The 21,898-nt window shown below is 45.6% G+C and overlaps 1 protein-coding gene and 1 long non-coding RNA gene across 3 annotated transcripts in view; both read left to right on the top strand.

The window, feature by feature from the left end:
- Window positions 1-21,898, top strand: part of LOC306667122 — a 62,440-nt gene that overhangs the window by 33,590 nt on the left and 6,952 nt on the right. The gene's annotated exons all lie outside the window — the stretch shown is intronic.
- On the top strand, window positions 858-21,181 carry ZNF605 (zinc finger protein 605). 2 transcript variants are annotated; one of them, XM_079149434.1, is made up of 7 exons: window positions 858-1,079; window positions 1,405-1,594; window positions 4,876-4,994; window positions 5,262-5,438; window positions 12,651-12,771; window positions 12,983-13,075; window positions 17,685-21,181. In XM_079149434.1, the coding sequence occupies exons 4-7, from the start codon at window positions 5,424-5,426 to the stop codon at window positions 19,463-19,465; spliced, it is 2,010 nt and encodes a 669-aa protein (XP_079005560.1). In that variant the 5' UTR covers window positions 858-1,079; window positions 1,405-1,594; window positions 4,876-4,994; window positions 5,262-5,423; the 3' UTR covers window positions 19,466-21,181. The 2 variants fall into 2 exon arrangements, with proteins under 2 accessions (XP_079005560.1, XP_079005559.1); XM_079149433.1 differs by having other exon boundaries at window positions 17,553-21,181.

Raw genomic sequence — 21,898 nt, 5'->3', positions numbered from 1 at the left:
AAAGGCATTAAGATCTTCAGTTATTCACATAACTGATGTTGCTTTATAGTTGTTTTTTTATATACTGCTTTTAAATGTAGAATAAGTATTTTGCTAGGTTGGTATTAAGACAGTACACGTGTGTGTGTATGCATACAGGTGCACCAAGGACTGAACCCAAAGACTGCAGCACTCTGAGCATGAGCTCTCCCAATGGAGTTACACCTCCCAACTCAGGGGCTCTTTCGGTTAGATTTTTAAGGAGACATTTTTGAGAAAGAATTCCATTCTTTTGAAAGTGTAGAGTATTTATCAATTTGAACGTGTGCCTGCAGCTGACAATGTTTTTAAATTTAATAACGACTTAGATCTAAAAGAATATTTTCTTCTGTTAACGAACTGTTCCCTTAAATCACCTACTTCATTTGATTCGAATTTATTTTGAGCAAGACATTGCACAAATAATTTTAATTTGTTTTATGGCCAGTTTCATATTTCATCATTATGCAATTTCTTGTTGCTTCGATTTTGATTAAAATTTTAGTATACTTTTTAAAAAAGTGTACTAATCAAGTTTGATATTGTTCTACTTTAATTCCTTAATTCCTGCTTCTTCATTCAGCAATTTTCTTCTTCCATGGCTATATCTTACTTCGCCTAAACTCTCCTCTTATTCCCGCTCCTGTTGCTCTGCACAGCTGAACTGCACTAACCCGCGCCCGTGCCGGTCTCCAGGCTCCATCAGACACCCCGCAGACCTGCGCCACCCAGCGCTTGGATCCCAGAGGGGCGTGGCCTCCGGAGCCGCAAGGCCCCCTGGGAAGCACAGTCCCGAGCGCGCGAGCGGGACTCTGGGAAATGTAGTTCTGCGCGGACACTTCCGCTGTCGGGCCGCGTCCACCTCGGCGCTGGGGGCCTGAGGTCAGGGTGAACCGAGCGGGGGCGGGTGGCGAGGAGGCTGAGCGTGGGGTGGCCTCGGCGTCTGACCTGCTTTCGACGTGACCCCTCGCACAGAAACAGTTCTGATTCAGGCGCGCGGAAGCCGCGGGAGGCCCCCAGCGCTTGCTCAGCCAGGGCTCGGATTCCGGAGAGGCCCTGAGGTGGGCGTCGCGGGGCGGGGCGGGGCGGAGGACGGCTGGGCTCTCTGCCATGGCTGCCTGTTGAGTGAGTGTGGATGGTTGACTAGGAGACACCTGAGGGTTGGACACAGGTGCATCTGAAAACCACCGTCTGTTACTTAGGGGTGAGTGTTCGAGCCCCGCGGAAGACTCGTGGGCGACTCCTTGGACAGCCGTTGGGGGTCACTCGTTGGGGCTGGGGTCCAGTGCATCTGCGGCCTGGCGACTGTGTCCATTAGGTTTCTTTGTAGGTTAACCAAGACTCTGGTGGTCAATGATTTGCATGCCTCTGGGTGCTTGTTTGCAGGCCGGATGGGATGCATTCTACGGCTTTTCTGATGGATCTCTTTTGGATGTTTCATTAAGTGAAAGTCCTGTTGGTTGTGAAGACATTGGGTTTTACTTGAGCTCTGTGCTCCTGAAAAACACCAGAGGTTAAGAAATCTCCAGGAAAAGGCTCACTGCAAAGAAGCTCCTTTCGCACACGTCCTACCTAGGTAAGTCTTGAGGGTGCCCTTGTTTGCCTGTGATAAACCAGACACGGATCCTCTGCATTTTCATTCTTTGCCTCAGCAGTGATTAGTGATTTCCCCATGGATCAGGGAGCACAAAAAGCTGGTTAGCAAACATGGATTGTTCTTTCCTCCCATTCCATGAACTTTGGCCCTCATCCAGCCACTCCTGACAGCAGGCAGAGTCTCTGATTTGCATCCTGTTCACCTAATCCTTTCATCCTACTTTGCCTCACCTGGTTCTTTCTAACTTCCTTTACTCCTTGCTGTAAAAGAAACTGCTTTGTAAAGATGCTTCTAGATCTGAGGACCTCAGTATTCTCTCTATTGTGGTCCCCATTTCCTCTTCCTATCCCGCAATAATCACTTGGAGTTAAGTGTCCTTACTCTGGATTTGTTTATCTTCCAGTGATTGCTGTTTTAGGGGAGGTGAGTGACTGGGTTTCTTCTCTAGGCTGTGTTTGAGGATTCTTTGATGGAGGCATCAGGAATCTAGACAGTGTGTGGATATAAGTCAGTGTTGGTTTGGTGGGGGTTGTAAGTGGACAGTGGGGGTTGGAGCATCTTAGTGTCAGTTGTGTGCAAGGTGGCCATCAGAAGAGCCTGTGAAGCTGCCAGTGAATGGTGAGTGAACATGGAATGAATTGGAATGTGCAGGAGAGTGCTTGTGGACCCTGTAGGATAAGGGGTTGGGTGTCCCTTGGGGGTTCAATGACTGGAGACTGGTGGCAATAAAAGCTAGCAAGGCTGAGGGTGTCAGTGATGAGGGGCTCTGTGAGAACCACACTAAGGCAACTGTCAGGGCAGGTGAGTGGGTCCTGGAGGAGAGTGGTTGGAGTTCTTGGAGACCCTTGAGACTTACCGAGACAGGGATTTGACTAACTTGGTTCTAGTCAGTGAATGGACAAAGTCGGCAGAGATTATCAAGTGAGTCCTGGGTAACCCTATAATTGGAGCCTCGGTGTTGTAGGGATTACTCTGGGTCTGCCATGGAACCAAGTGATTGAGAGCCCAGTGTGACTTAAAAATGACTGACACACCAGCCAGGTGTGGTGGCACATACCTGCTGTAATCCCAGCAGCTTGGGAGGCTGAGGCAGGAGGATCACAAGTTCAGTGCCAGCCTGAGCAACTTAGCAAACCCCTGTCTCAAAAGAAATGGTGGGGGGGCTAAGGATATAGCTCAGTGACAGAGCACCCCTGGGTTCAGTTCCCAGGTCCACAAAAAATAAAAATTAAAGATAAGGGAATGGCCAAAACCAGGGAGTGAGTGAGTAGGGGCATGGGTACTCTGCTTGAGCATGTGCTGGAGGATCAGGAATGAAGCTTCAGTCCTGTGCATGTCATCACTTGGGGGAGGGCAGAGAAGTTTTGAGTCCCATTGATTTATGCCCTGTGGATCAGTGGTGTTACTTGAGGGGGTGGAAGTTGAGTGCTGAGGAGTTTGTGACAAGGGTGCTAGAGGTGATTGGTACCTGACAGGTGAGTAATGAGGGTCTGTAAGGAGGAACAAGGAAAGTTTGTGGGGTTTTGTATTTGGGTGGCCGTGGGAGCATATGACTAATGTGCCTGTAGGTGCCTGTGATAGGTGTGGGCTGGGTGGAGTGAAAAGTTGGGCCTGGGTGTGTCGGTGAGAGGGAAGGTTGGGGAACTTACAGGCTTGTTTGTCACTGGAGTGAGCCATCGCAGAATTGGAAGCAGTGATCTCTGGTCATGTGTGATACATGATGCCACTCCTGTGCCAGTTGCAGTTCAGCGATTGTTTTAGATACTGGCTATTTTAAGGCCACTGAGAGTCATTGAAGAACTTATAATACATGTCATTGAAGGCCCTGGAAGGGTGAGAGAATATGGGGCTATGCAATTAATAATTGTTGGTCTGTGGGGGTTGAGGGGACACTGGGGCAAGTGATAGTGAAATTTATGGGTTCAGTGGTTGTATGATCTAGAGGTTTGCAGAGGGGCCTGTTGGGTTGAGTGATTTGCAGAGCTCTTGGGATGTAGAAATGGAGGATTCTCAGGTGGTCACTAAGGAGGGATGTGTGGGATCCCATGTTTGTGGTTTGGAGGCAGGGCCATGTGGGCATTGGTCATGTGTGGGCCCAGGCAAGCCTCTCACAGGTAACTTCTGTTAAATAACCATACTTTTTTTTTGTACTCTGGCCCCTCATTGCAGCTTGTGACTGTTGACCAGGAACTACTTTGACTTGACTCTTTCCTTGTTAATAGTTGTAGTGACTCCATTGGCTTCAGGGTCTTGCCTTCTGTGACTTGTACCTTGCTAGTTATACCCCCTTGTCTGTTCTATCCATGGCTACTTCCAACTCCAGCCCTCTGCATTGAGGACCTTGGTTGGTGTGGTCTTCCCACGGCATTCCACAGCTGCCTCTCTGGAGGGAGATATGTGGGGACTTCGGCCACAGCCTTCTCTGTGTTATTTGAGGCACAAACAGGACAGAGAGCCCATGCTGTAAGTCTTCTTGCTTAGTTTAACCTGTTTTATGGAAAGGTGCCTGCTGACCTCTTGGTGTGTGGTCATCCCCGCTAGACTGCACTCTTCTTGCTTGTGGAGAGTGAGCTGTGGGCTTGCTGTGGACTGCTTCTGCATGGGAGCTTTGGGTATGGTCACCATCATGCCTGGACCACCAGAGCACACAGCAGGTGTCGACTGCAAGTGCTGGACAGTTTTGGTGGCAGGTTTGTTATGTGAGGTAAAGTTCTGACCCTCTTTTCCCCAAGCTTATGGGGTAGGGCTTTTTTCAACATTGTCTTTCAGGTTTATTCTTCTGAAGAAAGTGACTTCCCTGCACAGCCCTGAGCCCTTGAAGTCTTTGATTCTGATGTCACATCTGGTTGAACATAAGTGACTTGGTCCACGGTAGTAAAGAAACTTAAACTCTGTTTGTCTGCATCAGGATGTGGGGGATTTTTTATTAATTTGTTTAGTTTATTGTGCTTATTTTAAATCTTGGTCTCTCTTTTCCAGTAGTTTTGCCTAAACTGATATGAGATGTGTAACTTGTGATCTTTTATAAAGTAGTTTTTGGTTTTGTTTTTTGTATTTGTTTTGCAATAATGAGGATTGAACCCAAGGCCTCATGCATGTTGGAGAAGCACTTTACCACTGAGCTACATCCCTAGCTCATCTTGAACTAATAGCCACTTTCTGAGTACCATCCTGCCTGTCTGTAAATGAGTTGCACTTTACCTTATAGCATCTAGGGCAAATAATTTCATTTAAATTAATGAATTATTTCCTGCCCCTAGGAAACACTGCTGCAGAAAGAGTGAGTCTTCCTCTTTGTATTTCCAGAATCCCTTCATATCTTGCTGACCAGTTTCCTGTAGTGCTGCTCCTGCTGGGGGTGTTTGCTTGGACAAAGGAGGTAAGCAGCTTCATTCTGGCACTTACAGGTGAGCACCAGGGCTGTTATATGCAGTGTGGTAGAGATGTGACCCAGATGCAGGCCAAGCTTAGAAGACATGCCAGAAGCCCAGGCTCCCTCCTGTTTCTTAGCCCACAACCCTGATTGTGTCTTCCAAATACCTAGTCTGAGATTTTATAAGATCTGAGTTCCCAGAAAGAGAAAACTAAGATTTAGGTGCCCAGACTGATGACCTCATCTAAAATAACGTTTCTGCTGCATCCACAGGCCATTCCTCTTAGAAACAAGACTATTCATGTGAGATAAGCAGACAGAGACTTCAAGAATGAGAATACATTCTTAGTTTCCAGACCTTTCACCAAAGGCCTCTCTCCAGAGTCAGAATAGACAGAAGTCAAAAACAACAGGTTTTCCTGAGAGCAGCAGAAAATGATTGAGTCACAGGTGAGTTATTGTTTATCTTTAGCAGTTTTTTTCTGTGGATGTGATGAGGCTTACAGGAATCTTTGCAACAAACAAAAGAAGTAAATACATTTAAATCATAATTAAAAACAAATTACAAACTTGGGAAAGATGTCAAAAAGCAGCACAAAGTTGATTATAGAGTCATACAGAAGTCTAAAGTTGGAAGATAGGTAAATAAGACACAGGTTCCTCAGTTGACATAGAGGTAAGCAGCAGGCTTTTCTCAGATATTCCCAAAAGCCACAGCAGAAAGGGAACCAGGAGTAGTGACAGTGCTCTCCATGGGAAGGAATAGGCAGACCAAGTTCTTGAGAAGCACACACTTCCTAATGACTACAATGAGCAAGCACTCTGATAACTCTTTAAATAAGTGGCTTGGTGGAGAGCAATCTGTAATAGCATATTTTCCAGGATGGTTCCTTACAAGTTCCTTGGTATAAGCTAAGGGCATGAACCTAAGGAATGCAGGACACCGTTGCTCAGAGACTGAAGCAGGGACACGTCCTAGCTAGATGCTGGTTTCGGGAAGGATGCTGAGTCACTTGGCAGAGTTGACTTGCAGACCTTCACTGGGTCGCTGTAAGTACTTTGGCAGTTGTAACATTTGTGCTACTGTTGGCAGAAGTGTAGGCCAGCCGTTTCTAGTTCTTGGCCACCTCGCCTTCCTTTCACTTTCATTCTTTCCCTTCCTTCTTTTCTTTATTTTTCTTAAAAATTTTATAATTCAAATAAAAGTGCAAGAAGGTTCACGTTTTCTTACTTTTGAAGTTCATTTGTGTGCTGGGAGCTCAGCTAAGGTGCCCTAGCTGAGCTGCTGGGCATCGGAGTCATCAGAGAAAGCCACAGGCTTCACAGAGAGTAAGAGCAGCGCCATCCCTCACCTCTGAGGTGGTAGACAGGAGCCCAAGCAAGTGCCCCTTCCCCTGAGGTGGCATGCAAGTCAGGTCAGGTTTGTGCACACAGATGTGGGGTCTTCTTAAGCCACTGCTGAGGGAGCCCTGAACCGAAGGCTCCCTATGCTGTTCCTTTGCCAAAAGGCACCCCTTGCCTTGTGTATTCCTCAATCCTGGATCAGTTGGTCCATCTGTTGTATACAGTCTGATGCATCGCGTAGTTTTACCTTTTTCAGAGTGTCACGTCAGTGATATGCATGTGTGTGTGTGTGTATATATATATATTTATTTTATTTTATTTTATTTTTTGGTGGTGCTGGGATTGAACCCAGGGTCTTGTGCATGCAAGGCAGGCACTTTACCAACTGAGCTATATTCCCAGCCCCTATGTAAGTGATATTGAAAGTATGTAATTGAGCCGGGGATTGGGGAGCATGCCTGTAGTCCTGGTGGCTTGGGAGGTTGAGGTGGGAGGATCACTTCTGTCTACGAGTTCAAGACCAGCCTGGGTAGCATAGCAAGAACTCTCTCAAAAGAAACAAAACAGAAACAGCACATAGCCATTCCACACTGCCTCTTCAATCATGGCACCTGGGACTGGCTGGCCTGCCCCTCAGCCCCAAGTGCTATCCTTGGGCAGTGTCTGCCATGTGACATACCAGGCTGTTTAAGCACCTGCTTTTTGAAGGGCTCTGTGATTGCTGATGCCTGTTGACAGTTAGGAATAATGCATTCTTCTGCATGTAGGTTTGAATGTGAGTGTTCTGTTCACCTGGGCAAACACCAAGGAGTGTGACTTTGGGGTTCTGTGACAAATGTGTTCATCTCAATGAGCTGCTACCAAAGTCTCCAACATGTTTCCAGGGTTGCTGTGCATTTTACATTCCAACCATGGCAAGTGGGAATTCCTGTTGCTCACATCCTCACCAGCATTCATCATTTTTTTTTTTAACATGTTGCCTTTTATGCATACTAGTCTCTTGCTATGATTTTAATTTGCATTTTTTCTTGACAAATGGCATCAACCATCTTTTCATGACTGGGCCTACATGAAATCTGTGATGTGTTCAGGGAGAGGTGGTCTTCATGCACGGAGCACGTGTCTGTCCATTATGTCATGCTCTTTGGTTTCTCTCATCTCCACTTGGTAACACACAGATCCTGCTCCTGTGTTGCCATGTCTGTAGTTTGGTATCTGACTGTTCTGGGTGCTGTTGTAAATGGCCCTTTAAGACCTGCTCTATTCCCATTGTTCACTGATGGTGTGCGGGGAGCCACTGGCTTAGGTGAAATACACTCTTGTTTTCTAGCATCAGTGAGTTCACTAGTCTGTTCCAGGAGGTGGTACGTATACAGACAGGCATGACAGATTTTTTTGGTGTTTTATACATGGACAAACATGTCATCTATGAATAGGGGTTTTGTTTTTTGTTTGTTTGTTTTTTTACTTTTTGTTTCTTTTTCTACACTGGACTATCTATGGCTCAGTACAGTGTTGAACAGGAACTGTGCAAGACACCTTTCCTGCTGTCTTCTGATCCCGAGCATTCAGTCTCACCATCAGATATGTTGTTAGCTGTATGTTTTCCATATATCATTTATTTGGTTATGGAATTTCCTTTACAGTCCTTGGTTGTTGATTTGTGTATGTGTGTACATGTGTATGGGTGTGTGGTGTGGGGGATCAAACCCTGGCCTTCATGCATGCTAAGCATACCCTTTACCACCAGTCTATACCCCCAGTCCCTGATTGATTGATTTCTTGTTGTTCTGTGCCCTACAGACATTAAGGTACATCCCCATCCTTTTTAATATTTTGGTTTGATTTGGTTACATTAGGTTACAGGGTCTTGCTGAGTTGCTGAGGATGGCCTAGAACTTGTGATCCTCCTGCCTCAATCTCTCCAGTAGCTGGAGTTACAGGTGTACACCACCATACCCAGCATTTCTAGTTTTTGTTGGTTTTGTTTTGTTATTGGGGATTGAATTTAAGAGTGCTCTACCACTAAGCTATACCCCTAGCCCTTTGCACTTTTTATTTTGAGACAGTCTTAAGTTGCTCAGGGCCATGCTGAATTACTGAAGCTGGCTTCAAACTTGTGATCCTCCTGCCTGCTCCTTCTTCTGAGTTGCTGGGGTTACAGTCATGCACTACTATGCCCAACACTGCTAATTTTTTAAGGTAAATTTTGGGGATATTGATTTTAGATCTTTTTCTTTTCAAATATATGAGTATTTTTCTTACCTAATTTTCTTTAAGCATTGTTTTAACTATGTCACACAATATTTGACATGTTATCTTTTCATTCAGTTTAATTTTGTGATATTCCTATGATTTCCCATTTTACCTGTGGCTTACTCACATTTATGTGGCTTTGGAGACGTTCCAGATACATGTTATTGATTTTCAGTTAATTTTATCATAGTCCAAGAATGCACTTTGTTTGATTTCTTTTAAGACAGTTATGGGTTGTCTTATGGCAACATATACACTGGGGGGTGCTTGCTTAGCTCTTGTGGACTGAGTGTTCTGTACAAGTCACTTAGGTCAAGTCGGCCCAACTGCAGGCTATCTGCATCCTTTTTGATTTTCTGACTGCATGTTTTTTCCATTCCTGAGAAAGGAGAGCTGACTTCTGTTGTTGTGACTGTTCTTGCCTTGTGTGTTTTGAGGTTCTGTTGTTAGGTGTATACACAGTCAGAGTCAATGTGTGTTCTTTCAGAATCAACCCTTTTATCATTTGAAGTTTTCTTTATCCCTGATAATCCTCCTTTTTCTTTGGCATTTAATAATGTTTTTCTTGAGGTCTACTGCCTAATGTTTAAAAAATGTGCCAGCTGCTTATTTTTTATATGTTATGACCTTTTTATATCTTTTATATTCAAACTGGTTTTGTCATTAATGGGTATCACTTGTAGACAGCATATAGTTGGAGTTGCTTTATATATTCCTTTTCTGTGACTTTGTTTCACTATGCATTTCTTCTAATATATTTTCCAGCTCCCTCTTCCCCCATGCATCTTTGCATCTGGTGTACTCTAAGTTGATTCTTCATTTCATGTCCATTTCACATCCATATTTTATTTTTTGGAGTTCTGTTTGGTTCTTCATCAAATCTGCTTACTCAATTGTATACTCTTTTCTTTTCTTTCTTTCTTTTTTTCCTTTTGGTTCTGGGGATTGAACCCAAGGGTGCTCTACCACCAAGCTTCATCCACAGTCTGTTTTATTTTTTTGTTTTGAGACAGGATCTCAAACTTGTGATCCTCCTGCCTCTCAGCCTCCCGGGTTGCTGGGATCACCGGTGTGTGTCAACCGTTTTGGTCCTGTTTCACATTTTCATTGACCTCTTTTATTTCTCTGAATATACTATGGAAATATATTTCATGTTCTTTTCTGATATTTCAAACACTCACATCCTAATGGATTTCAACTCTTGTTTTTAAGATGGGTCTCAGTCATGATACTTTGTTTCTCTGTGCATTCTGGTTCCTGCTTTACTCTGCACTCATTTTTCTTGATGCTTTGTTTCAAGAAGTACCTGGATACCTTTCTCTACATAGAATGTGCATTCCTTGGAGACTCTCACCCTTTTCTCATGCCAACAACCAATTTCTTTTAATTCCGCTTTCACTATTCCTATGACATAGTACCTCTATGGACTCACTAACATTTTATCTCATTAACATTACATCCTACACCCTTCCCCATCCTCTTTGTCCACCATTAGAAATTGTGGTTGTTATTGCACACCTATTGTTTATGCTATAGCTAATAATCGAACTCATCTCTGTTTATTAAGACGTACTATTAATATCTTAATAGGGACTATATGGGTTAAGGATGCATATTGTTTGTATCGTGTGCTGCTAATATTCATCTCCCACTTTAAGGTGAGGTGTTGGAACCCTGCAGGGTCACTGTAAGTCTAAAGAGGGGAACTGCAATACCTAAGTTTGTCGCCGCCCATGGCAACAATCCCGTGGATATTTGTCACCGCCTGCAGCAACAGTTGCGCAGGTATTTATCGGAGGTGGACTGGAAATAAACTACTTCTATTTCTGTGCTGCTTCCTTGCTTGCTTGCTTATTCCCTAGCTTATTGAGGAAAAAGAGGCTTGCTTGATTTTAGAGGAAGAGAAACTTTGAAAGAAAGATAGGCTTTGCTTATAGAGGAAGTTTTAGAGAAAGAGAGGCTTGCTACGCTTATCAGAGATCTATTTCTTCTTAGAGTTCTGCTGCTGCTTCTTAGAGGTAGTTCCCACATCCTGTGAACTAAAGGTGCATACTATCTGAGGTGCTTCTTAGTGGTGCATCCTGCGTACTGCAATCTGTGGTCTATGACCTAGAGGTGTGTTCTCAGTTCTCAGCTCTACGATCTGCCTTCTGCCGCTGCCTGCTGCTTACTGCTTGCTGCTTCTTCTCTCTGCTAGCTTCTTCTTCTCTCTGCTAGCTGCTTCTTCTTTCCTTCTACCTACTGCCTGCTTATATTCCCTCCAGGAGGCGGAGGGCGGGGCCACGCCAGTTGAGATCAGGTGAGGAGCCAGCTGCCCTTCACGGCAAAGGTTAAAAGGAGCAGGCCCGAGCAGGAGCACTCTGGAGCGTTGTGTGCATGGACTTAATTGAATACGGCCAATGATAAATCACCTGGGTGTGCTTATATTAATCAACCTCCTCACTGCCGATGTAATCAAAACAAGCTCCGGCTGGCCGCCAGGCGCCATCCTGGCACAGCCCACATGGCACAGCCCCCAACAAGATTCGCACTGCTAGAGGGGAAGATACACAAGCAACATGAAATAACAAGGGAAGAAATTGTCCCAAACAAACCTAAATAGAATGTGCCTTTGGCTCTGCAGATGCCTGATGTACTTCCTAAGCCACTTTCTCTGTTGAGGTTTTTGCAAAGTACATCTGTTCTGTGCACTTAGTCTACACTCCCACGTAGGTCTAGCTCGTTGCTGGACGTTCTCAGGAGACAGTTTTTCACCCTTCCCTGTAGCAAGAAATCAATTTGCTTTGATGTTAATTTCTTCAGTCCAAAGCTAAGTGACCCTTTCCTTGCTCCGCCTCACTGGGGAAGGCATGCTCTCAGGTCTGTTCTTGGGGCTTGCTCTCAGCTTTTCTCTTTCTTCTCGTCCTTCGTAGCTGCATTCCCATTCCCCTTCCCCTCAGTCAGACCCAGGTGGCTCTGCCTGCTCTGGCTCACCATCCTCCAGGACCCTCCCTGTGTTCCTGCACACTCCTGGCAGCCCGTGAAACACTCTTGTTTTCATGACCTCACTCCTGCCGCTGCCCCTGGGATGTCCCCTCCAATCACATGCTCGACCTTTCTGAGACCTGTGGTCCATGGGGAGCCTCACCTGCCAGTGTCCTCACGCCGTGCTTGTGCCCTGTTGTGTCCCCTCCCCTGCATGCTTGTTTCATAGCCCTGTGCACCTCGCTGCCTCTGCTGAGAGTCTAAAAGGGTTGGAAACAGGACTTTTCCCCACTTGCCTTCATATTTTAGTGCCTGCTACAGTTCGTAGCTGCTCAACATTTATGTTTACAAGATACCTATAAGAGCTGACTGGTTGTTCTTACTTGGGAGCAGAACTGCCTCTAGAAGGAGGACTGGTTTGGTCTTCACAGAGGCTGAAGTGTGACTGTCACTCAGCAGGGAGGCCAGGCACCAGGTCTGACAGCCCTGGGGCATTTCTGCTCAGTTGACAGTCTTCTCCAATACCCATGGCACTTCTTTGAGAACCACTGTACTTGTTTAGAGACAACCTATTCCAATTTATGATTCCTTGATAGGTAGATGGATGAATGAATTCACCATGATGAATAGTTGAATAACATTTTTCTTTCTAATATCCTATTAGTTATCCATTGCTGATAACAAATCACCCCAAACCTCAGTGACTGAAACTATCAAGCATTCACCTGGTAGTGCTGTGGCTTGTGGATCTGCCAGGGCTCTGGAGGTGCTGGGGGAGATGATCCCTTCCAGGCACACCACGTTGATCTCGCCACATGGCTGCCTCACAGCCTGGCTGCTAGACACCCCCAACCCTTAGGGAGCAGAGGAGAGAACTCCCAGGAGGGAATCACATTCTCTTAGGGAATCACCTAATCTGGAAGTGGCATCCACCTCTGTGCCTTCTGTTCAGTGGAAGTGAGTCAGGAGGGGAAGATGCACAAAGCACTATGCCTGGTGTCACTGGGCCACTCCATGGCTGCTGTCACATAGAAGAGGGCCTGTGTTCTGCACAGCCTCATGGGACCACTGCAGACTTGCAGGGATTGTGCTTTTCAGATATCATTTGAGGACGTGACTGTGGACTTCACGTTGGAGGAGTGGCAGCTGCTTACCCCCACTCAGAGGAGCCTGTACAGAGATGTGATGCTGGAGAACTACAGCAGCCTGGTCTTCCTGGGTGAGAGTCTTTTCTGGAATTAGCTGTGTCTAGCTGGGCCTCTGTATTTGCTGATTTGATATGCATTTCAGATGCCAACGACTCCTTGATTCCAATACCAAATTGAAAGGTGTTTAGTCCCTTGCTTTATTTCAGAGCATTTGTAATAAGATGTTCCAAGGCACCCTCAACTCAAGCATCTGGGTCCAAGTCCTTTGTTTCCGATCTCCAGGTTACCACGTCATTAAACCTGATGCCATTTTCAAGCTGAACCAAGAGGAGCCCTGGACAGTATATGAAGAAATCTTATACCCAAACTTTTCAGGTGAGAAATCATGAGGTATATTGGAAACAATAAAAATTAAATCTCAGGGTTTTGGCAATAAGTATGTACTTTTGAAATGTTGCTTGTAAACTGTTCGAAGTTCCTAAATCTTTAGAGTTGACTCAAGACTAGTGACATGAGTTCCTCACAATTTTTACTTCTCATGTTCTGCACCCTGGCCTGCTGTGTGTAGTTTAGATGGAACACACCTCCCGTACAGTGACACGTACTTGTGGCCACGCATTGAGGACCTGTTTCCTTGGGTGAAGAGTTCTTCCCATCCTCCTTTTTCTCCTTTTCCTTCTTCCCACCTCCAGGCCACCCTGTGGCAGTGGGCTTTGATCCTCCTCCTTAAGAATTTGTGACTTTTAGCCAGGTGTGGTGGTGCATGCCTGTAATCCCAGCAGCTCAGGAGACTGAGGCAGGAGAATCACAAATTCAAAGCCAGCCTCAGCCATGTAGCGAGTCTCTAAGAAACCCATTAAGAACCTGTCTCTAAAAGAAAAGGACCGGGGATGTGCCAAAGTGGTTAAGTACCCCTGAGTTCAATCCTCAGTACCAAAAAAAAAAGAGAGAAAAAAAAGAAAAAAAAAAACAATTCATAACATCTTTTCATTTTAAATAGCATGGACACTTTCAAGTCCATTTTAATCTAGAACTCCTTTTGAGTTATTACTTTCCTTCCTCTAATTTGACAGATTTGGGCTTTTTTCCCTTTGGAAATTCAATTGGTATGTCATTATTGACTTTACAAGATTTCTCATTTAATTTACCAGTATGAGGGAAACTTGAACTAACGAATGACATTACTGCTCTCCCAGATGCCAGACACCATTGCCTAGGTGATCTTCATTTATGTGCTCTTCCAACCGAGAGTCTCCCACCTTTCTGAGTCCTGCTCAAAGCATGCACACTGCCTCAGCTTATAATTCAGTAAAAACGTGCCCATGCAGACGCAGCACAATTGAAAACAGGAAAATAAGATCCACAGGGGTTTCAGAGAAACTAACTTAAAGTGGGCCAAGCATCATATACAGAGCTGATCAGGCTCAGTATGCTCAGACCTGGGTAAGGTTCTGTTGTGTTTTTCAAACCAGAGAGTGGAAGGCTGTGAGAGTGGGTGTAGAACAGAACTGAACACTGACGCATGAGAAGACCGCCTCCTCCTTCCTTGGCAGCCCTGCCTTCGAGGCTGGCCTCTCACACACCTCGCTTGTCCCCTGGCAGGCTGGCAGGATCAGCCCTGCTCTCCTGTGTGAGGCTAAGCTCCATGGGCACTGGAGAGCAGCAGCACACAGCAGTGCCTCCCTGAGCCCCTCTTCTGTGCCGGGAGCATTTGGACGCATCTCTTCCTCAGTGCCGCCCACACGTTTCTCCTGCCTGTGGGCCTTTGCTGGGGGTGCTCTCCCCAGGGGGACACTGCCCCTCGGGTTGCTGGTTGAGCTCTTCTTTCTCCCCCCAGTGGATGCTCCTTGACTCCTAGCCTTATCTGAAACCTTGGCCTGCTGAGCACCCATGTTATAGGACTCAGGTTGTTCAGACTCGATTGGGAACTCCTGAAACAGTCAGGTCCTAAGGTTAGGGAGATGGCCAGGAGCTTACTGATCTGTCCTATGTGAGATTTGTGATATAATTGTTAATAATTGTGAAATATTATGGAGGCAGGTGAGGCAGGATCTTCCTTTTTCTTTTCTTTTCTTTTTTTTTTTAGTACTGGGGATTGAACCTAGGGATTCTCTACCACTGAACCACATCCCCAGCCCTTTTTTATATTTTATTAGAGACAGGGTCTCACTGAGTTGCTTAGGGCCTTGCTGAGTTGCTAAGGTTATCTTGAAACCCATGATCTTCCTGCCTCAGCCTCCCAAGGTGCTAGGATTACAGATGTGCACTGCTGCACCAGGCTCCTTGTATTTATTTTTTGAGATAGGATTTTGCTAAGTTGCCCTCACATTGGTGATCTTCCTACCTCAGCCTCCCCAGGCACTGAGATCACAGGGTGTGCCATCATCCCAGTGAGGATCTTTCTTTTTCTCTTTTTTTTCTTTTTTCTGGTATGGGGATTCAACCCAAGGTTGCTTTACCACTGAGCCACATCCCCAGCCGTTTTTTATTGTTTTTATTTTGAGACAGGGTCTTGCTAAGTTGCTTAGGGCCTCACCAAGTTGCTGAGTCTGGCTTTGAACTTGGAATCTTCCAGACTTAGCCTCCCTGGGGTTACAGATGTGTGCCACTGTGCCCAATGGGATCTTTCTTATTGATCAAGTATCTGTTCAATACAAGGATTAACCTTGTATTAACCTACCCTGGAAAGAACTTCAAATCACAGATGTCTAGGTCTAGGCCCACTCCTGTGGGGTCTAGCAGGTCTGGGTATGTATAGTCTGGGAAAGCTGCAGTGGTAGATTTTATGTTCCCCCATTAATTTAGAACCACCACTGTTATATGGAATGACAGGACTTGGAAGAATATAAGAGTCATAAAACAACCATCCAGGAGCATAGAATTTAGCATAAAAGAAAATACAAAACTATATGGTATTCATAATTGAGTACAGAGTTCATGATCAGAATCAGTACTACAAGAAGGAGCTGCTTTAGAAGCTCAGTGAGTGGACTGTTTATCCACACACACTGAGGCTTGTTATGTGCTGTGCAGCGGCGCACTAGGGAAATACCAGTGAGAACTACCACCTACCCCAACCTGCATGGGGTTGACGTTCTACAGGGAGATACAGAAGTAGAGGATCACCAATTTGATAAGTACCATGCATGAAATAAACAGGATATTTGTTAGTGTACTATCAAAGTGATGTTTACATCTGAATGAGCCAGGCCTGCTGGAAAACTGGGAAGAGCATGACAAATATAAGGAATGGAACATGCAAAGGACCTACAGACAGAAAATGTCTTTGCAATCAAAAAAGTGAGACTATTGTGAGATAGAATCGAAGAGGTTGAAGCAAACAAGTTGTACAGGACATGCATCAAAGGTTTCAAGCAGGGGATGAAAAGACCCAATTAAATTTTGTAAAGGCGACTGGATGCTGAGTAGAGGCGAGAATCAGAAGCTGGACTCCCATTTAGGAAATAGGTCATTTTGGAACCAGGATGTAATGAGCATCACATGGGGCAGTGTGTGACAGAAACAGAGGGAGAGATCCATGTATACCGCTGAATAACACTAGCAGCAGTCCACCTGTTTTCCCAAATGACATGTTTTTATTTATCTTAAGAATTTTTGAAAGGATTGAACTATTTAATATTGCTTGATATCAGGTAGCTCATTAATTTTAATAAATATATTTCTTAATATTGCTTTTGATTTTAATTTGAAATTATTATTTTTCTTCTTACATTTCACAAAACAACTTGTTTTAAACTGTTCAAGTGGATCTCTCCCTACATGTGTCTGCACCTGACTCTTCTGATCTCCAGAGTTCTTTCTGTTGTCTCTCATCTCATTGTACTGTGTGAATATCACTCATGCACAAAACATCAAGTGTTCCTCTTATTTTCCTCCACATCAGCAGCTCTAATTGACTCTTCCTCTGAAATTCTGATGTCTGAGAATTAGATGAGAAGCCCCACAAAAAAATATATTCTTAAGAAAAAAGAGTACTCTCTTTATATTTAGAACCTCACCAAATCTTTCATCTTGCCGAATACCTCCTAGGAATACTGCCTCCCAGTTGCTATAAAGAATGTCATCATCAGTAAGGAGACCTTTAAAAGATCACTTTAAATATTCAGTAAGCAGCCCTGTGATGGAATTCACAAGTACGTGTACCTGTAGGGTGAAAAAAGGTCGTACTAATGGTGTGCAAGACAGTTCTTGTGATTTGGGAATAATTTCCGTTTATAACGTTATATAGATTCCATGTGTAGATTATGATTCTGTTATAGATCCAACGTAAAAGGGCTGAATGTCAAGAAACGTTCATGTAGGCTCTGGAGGACTCTTGGGTAATTCCAGAGAGTGGTGCCAGTGGTGGAGGGGCCCGGAGGCGATGGCCGGTGGCTGTCTTGCATGCAGAGGTTTCCAGTGCAGCAGTGACACAGGTGTCAGTGCTTTCCAGAGTGAAGGACCTCCCACCTGTGCTCAGCGCTGGCTGAGTCCGTCTCTCGTGTGTTCAGCAGTGCCACCAACTCGTCCTTTATTTTGCTGTTCCCATTGCTGTTCCCATTTCCAGCACATTATGAGGCTCTCTGATGGTGGTGTTCTTGTCGTTTTCCATAACCTGCAGCTGACAAAGTTCCAGACATAAAGTAGAAAATCACAGATTATTGTACAATTTTGACATTTGTAATTCTAGCTAATTAGAATTTGTAATTCTAATTATAATGGAAACACCTGTTTCCATTTCCATTAAAGATCTCAGCGCCCAGTGCATAGACAGTAATTGTGGGTCTCACTGTGTTCATGAGGATGGTCACTGAGGAAGTGACACAGTGTGACTCTTTTTCCCCCTTTTTAGAAGTCTGGCTAGTCAGTGATTCTAAAATATGGCATCAAGATAATCAAGACAAGCTTGAAAGTATGGAGAAAGACCATGGATATGATGTTTTGGGGAAAGTATTTAATTCAGGCATGAACTTTGTTCACTTAGGAATGAGACTCCATAACAGTGGCAGAGGTGAAAAAAGTTTGAAACATCCTTTTGACTTTCTTATTCCGAAAACTAACTGTGGCAGAAATAAATTTGATAAACTCAGCAAGGAATTACTGTTCTGTGTAGAACCTGACAGAGCCTTCGGAGAAGTAAAATACTGTGATTACAGTAAACACAGAAGAACTAGTAGCAAGGAGGCAGGGCTTCTTACGGCTTGTAGGACACACATGGGAGTCTGTTTGTGCTTTGACTGTGGCAGAATTTTCAACAGGAAGTCACAGCTGACCATTCACCAGAGAACTCACACAGGAGAGAAGCCCTATCTGTGCAGTGAGTGTGGGAAGGCCTTCTCACAGAAGTCCCTGCTCACTGTGCACCAGCGGACACACTCCGGGGAAAGGCCATACGGGTGTGGCGAGTGTCAGAAGGCTTTCAGCAGGAAGTCCCTGCTTGTGCTGCATCAGAGAACTCACACTGGAGAGAAGCCCTACGGGTGCAGTGAGTGTGCAAAGGCTTTCAGCAGGAGGTCCCAGCTCAAAAGGCATCAGATGGTTCATGCGGTCGAAAAGCCCTATGGTTGCAGTGACTGTGGGAAGGCTTTTTCCCAGAAAGTGAAACTCATCACACACCAGAGGATGCACACAGGAGAAAAGCCCCATGAATGCAGTGACTGTGGGAGAGCCTTCTGTTGGAGGTCACAGCTCCTTACTCATCAGAGGGCTCATACTGGCAAGAAGCCATATGTGTGCAGTGAGTGTAAGAGAGCCTTCAGCAGGAACTCACTCCTCATTCGGCATCAGAGAATTCACACAGGAGAGAAGCCCTACGCGTGCAGGGAATGTGGTGAAGCCTTCATCAGAAAGCCACAGCTGATTAAGCACCAGATAACCCACACTGGAGAGAAGAGCCATCAGTGCCACAGTTGTGGAGAGGCCTTCTTCAAGAAGTCAGAGCTGGTTCGGCATCAGAAAGTCCACTCTGGAGAGAAGCCCTACAGATGTGTGGAATGTGGGAAGACCTTCTTTGGAAAGTCGCAGCTCCTAACCCACCAGAGAACACACACTGGGGAGAAACCGTATGGCTGCAGAGAGTGTGGGAAGGCCTTCACCCAGAAGTCAAGCCTGATATCTCATCAGAGAACACACACCGGCGAGAAGCCCTACAAGTGCAATGAGTGCGGGAAAACCTTCAGTGAGAAGTCCAGTCTCATTCATCATCAGAGAACCCATACTGGAGAAAAACCATTTGAATGCAGTGAGTGCAGGAAAGCATTTGCCTGGAAGCCACAGCTGCTCAGGCACCAGAGAATCCACACAGGGGAAAAGCCCTATGAATGCAGTGAATGTGGGAAAGCCTTTGTTCAGAAAGTGCAGCTCATTAAGCATCAGAGAAACCACACGGGAGAGAAAACCCACGGGTGCAGCGATTGTGCAAAAGCTTTCTTTGAGAAAGCACAGCTTATCATCCATCAGAGAATTCATACGGGAGAGAGGCCCTATGAGTGTGGCGAATGTGGGAAATCGTTCACCAGAAAGTCCCATCTCATGAGGCACCAGAGGAACCACACAGCAGGCAAAGGCTATGCACGCAGTGAGTGTGGAGGCATCTTCAGCAGCAGGTTGCAACTCATGACCCACCAGAGAGACCACATGGCCCCAACACCGCATGAGTGCTTCGAGGGCCGGCCCCTGCCTGCCATCGGATGTCCACACCGAGGACACATAGAAGAGACCCCTTTTGAGATAGCAGCTGCTGGAAGCACACTGGCAGGGAGTTGAGTCATGAGAGCTTTCCAGAAGAGTGTTTGAAAAACTGATGGTGTGGAAAAACCTTCTCCCAGAGGACCCTGTGGGGCACACTGCAAGGATGAGCCCCGCTGGAAGTGGGTTGGCAGCAGCCTCTGTTGGAGGTATCGAGGATTCACGTTTAGAGACTTCAACAGGGAAAACTATGGAAGCAAACCCGCAGGAGGCAGAGGTATCATCAGAAAGGACACTCACAGGAAGGAGGTGCTGGAGGTTGCGTCTTGGAGATCCCACATGAGGAGTTCTGGTGTCTAAGAGGCACGACCCTACTAAAGTAATTCTGCCAGGAGGCTGTGTTCATTGTCTAGGAATTATCACAAAAAGCTATCAGTTTTAAACAGGTGTGTCTGCTGAAGTGTGAAGACTTCTTTCTTTTCAGTGTGTGGTTCAGTAACTAGTCTCAGATTAATGCTCCTGACTTAAACAGCTATTTGTACAGTAGCCTTTTCTTCTTTTAATTTATGTTTTTAATTGATACGTAGTAATCGTATGTATTTGTGGGTTACAGTATGGCTTTACAATACATGGATACAATGTGTAATGAGTAATCAGATCAAGTGTATCTGTAATTAGCATCTGTTACCTCAGACTTTATATTTCTTGTGCTGGGAACATTCAGTATCCTGTTTATTTGTTATTTTGAAATATTCAAATTGCTGATTGTTGCCAGGTGCAATGGTGCACACCTGTTACCCAGCAACACAGAAGGCCGAGGCAAGACGATCACAAGCTTGAGGCCAAATTGGATCTCACAATTAAAAATGGAAAAGGGAGGGTGTGGCTCTGTGGTAGAGTGCCCCTGGTTTCCATCCACAATTCTGCAGAGATGGCTAATCATCGTCACCATAGTCAACCTCCTGTGCTCCAGAACATCAGCAGTTAGTCCTCCTGTCCAGCTACACACCTGGGCCCATTAGCCACCCTCTCTCTGCTTCCCCACCTCCACACTTTGCGGCTCTGGTAACCTATTCTGGTCTCTGCTCCCTTGACATTAAACTTGGCTTCTGCGTGTGGTGTTGTCTCTCAGCGCCTGACTTTTTCACTTAGCATGACGATCTGCAGTTCTAACCCTGTTGCTGCAAACAACAGCAGTGTTTTCGTTCTCTTATGCCTGAATGATATCCTGTTGTGCACACATTTTCTTTCAGTGATGGACACCTACATTGATTCCACATCTTAGTCAGTGATGATTTTGGACATATGACAAGTGCGCCTGTGGTCTCTGGCATAACTAGACAGATGGAGAGCAGCCCGTGATTGCCCAACCTGCCGCCAATGGCCATTTCCAGGTTGCTGCACAGGGAAGGGGCCAAGTACAGTCTTGCTGACATGAAGGGAAGGATTCCCACGGGGGCCACAGTAGCTGGAGTTTGCAGGTGAATAGTGGGAGGGGTGCTTTGCAGAGAGGGGCTCTGAATATCTGAAGGGATCCCTGACTCCTTAGGCTTAGTCAGGATTTGCACATCTGTAGGAAATCTGGGAACAGCTGGAGCCGTGCAAGGCAGGGGCAGTTCAGGATTCCAGTGGCCAGAGAGAAATGGCTGGTGACACTCGGGCAGCAGGTGGGCTCACAGAAGAACCTTGTTTAGTAGAGGACTGACTAGCCCTATCTTACAAGCTACCCTGGACCCATAAAATCTGCCACACAAGGAAACAAGAAAATGTGACTCATAACCAAAAGAAACCTCAATAGAACACACCTGGGTATGGTCGAGCACACCTGTAGTTCCAGCTGTTTGGGAGACTGAGACAGAGGACAGCAAATCTGAGACATCCTAGCAACCTAGAATGACACTTTCTGATAGTAAAATTGAGTGAAGGGCTGGGTTGTATCTCAGTGGTAGAGTTTGCCTAATGTGTGAGGCCCTGGAGTCCCTCCTAGCACTGCAATTCAAAGGGAAATCATTCACAGGAACAAAGCAGAGCAGGGTGTGTGGTCAGGGCTGTAATGCTGGAAAACAAGGAAGCAGAAACTTACATTACTGAAAGGGAGCACAGCAGCAAACTCTGCAACCTAGAATTCTGGTTCTATCAAAAACATCTATGAAATATGGAGACAACACGAAGCCGCCTCAGTCAGAAGACTGTACCACAGGTTGACTATCCATAGGAGACACTGAGGGAAGCTCTGGGCAGCAGGGAACGGTACAGAGTGGACATGTAGATCTGTGCAGGGAACATAATTCCTGGGAATGGTGAAGAGTGGGCAGATGAAGTACTTCAGAATGCTCTGAGAGGAGAGTTGACTCAGCCTGCGTAGTGACAGTGACTCAGCGTGTGAGATGGTGAGAAGTGACGTGTTTCGTGACATAGCACTTGGATGACCCTTAAGGACAGTTGAACACAGCTGAGCACAGCAGCCACGCCTGTGCTCCTGGCTATGCGGGAGGCTGAGGCAGGGGAGCA

The sequence above is a fragment of the Sciurus vulgaris genome (genome assembly GCF_902686455.1).
Source record: "Sciurus vulgaris genome assembly, chromosome: 8".
Lineage (NCBI taxonomy): Eukaryota > Metazoa > Chordata > Mammalia > Rodentia > Sciuridae > Sciurus > Sciurus vulgaris.
The sequence above is the reverse complement of the archived record's forward strand: the minus strand, read 5'-3'. Positions and strand labels throughout refer to the sequence as shown.

Excerpts from the sequence above, each read along its gene's own strand:
- ZNF605 (XM_079149433.1), top strand. Across the intron at positions 12,772-12,982 it reads CAGCAGCCTGGTCTTCCTGG|GTTACCACGTCATTAAACCT; the intron begins GTGAGAGTCTTT and ends TCCGATCTCCAG. Across the intron at positions 13,076-17,552 it reads CTTATACCCAAACTTTTCAG|AAGTCTGGCTAGTCAGTGAT; the intron begins GTGAGAAATCAT and ends CCCCCTTTTTAG.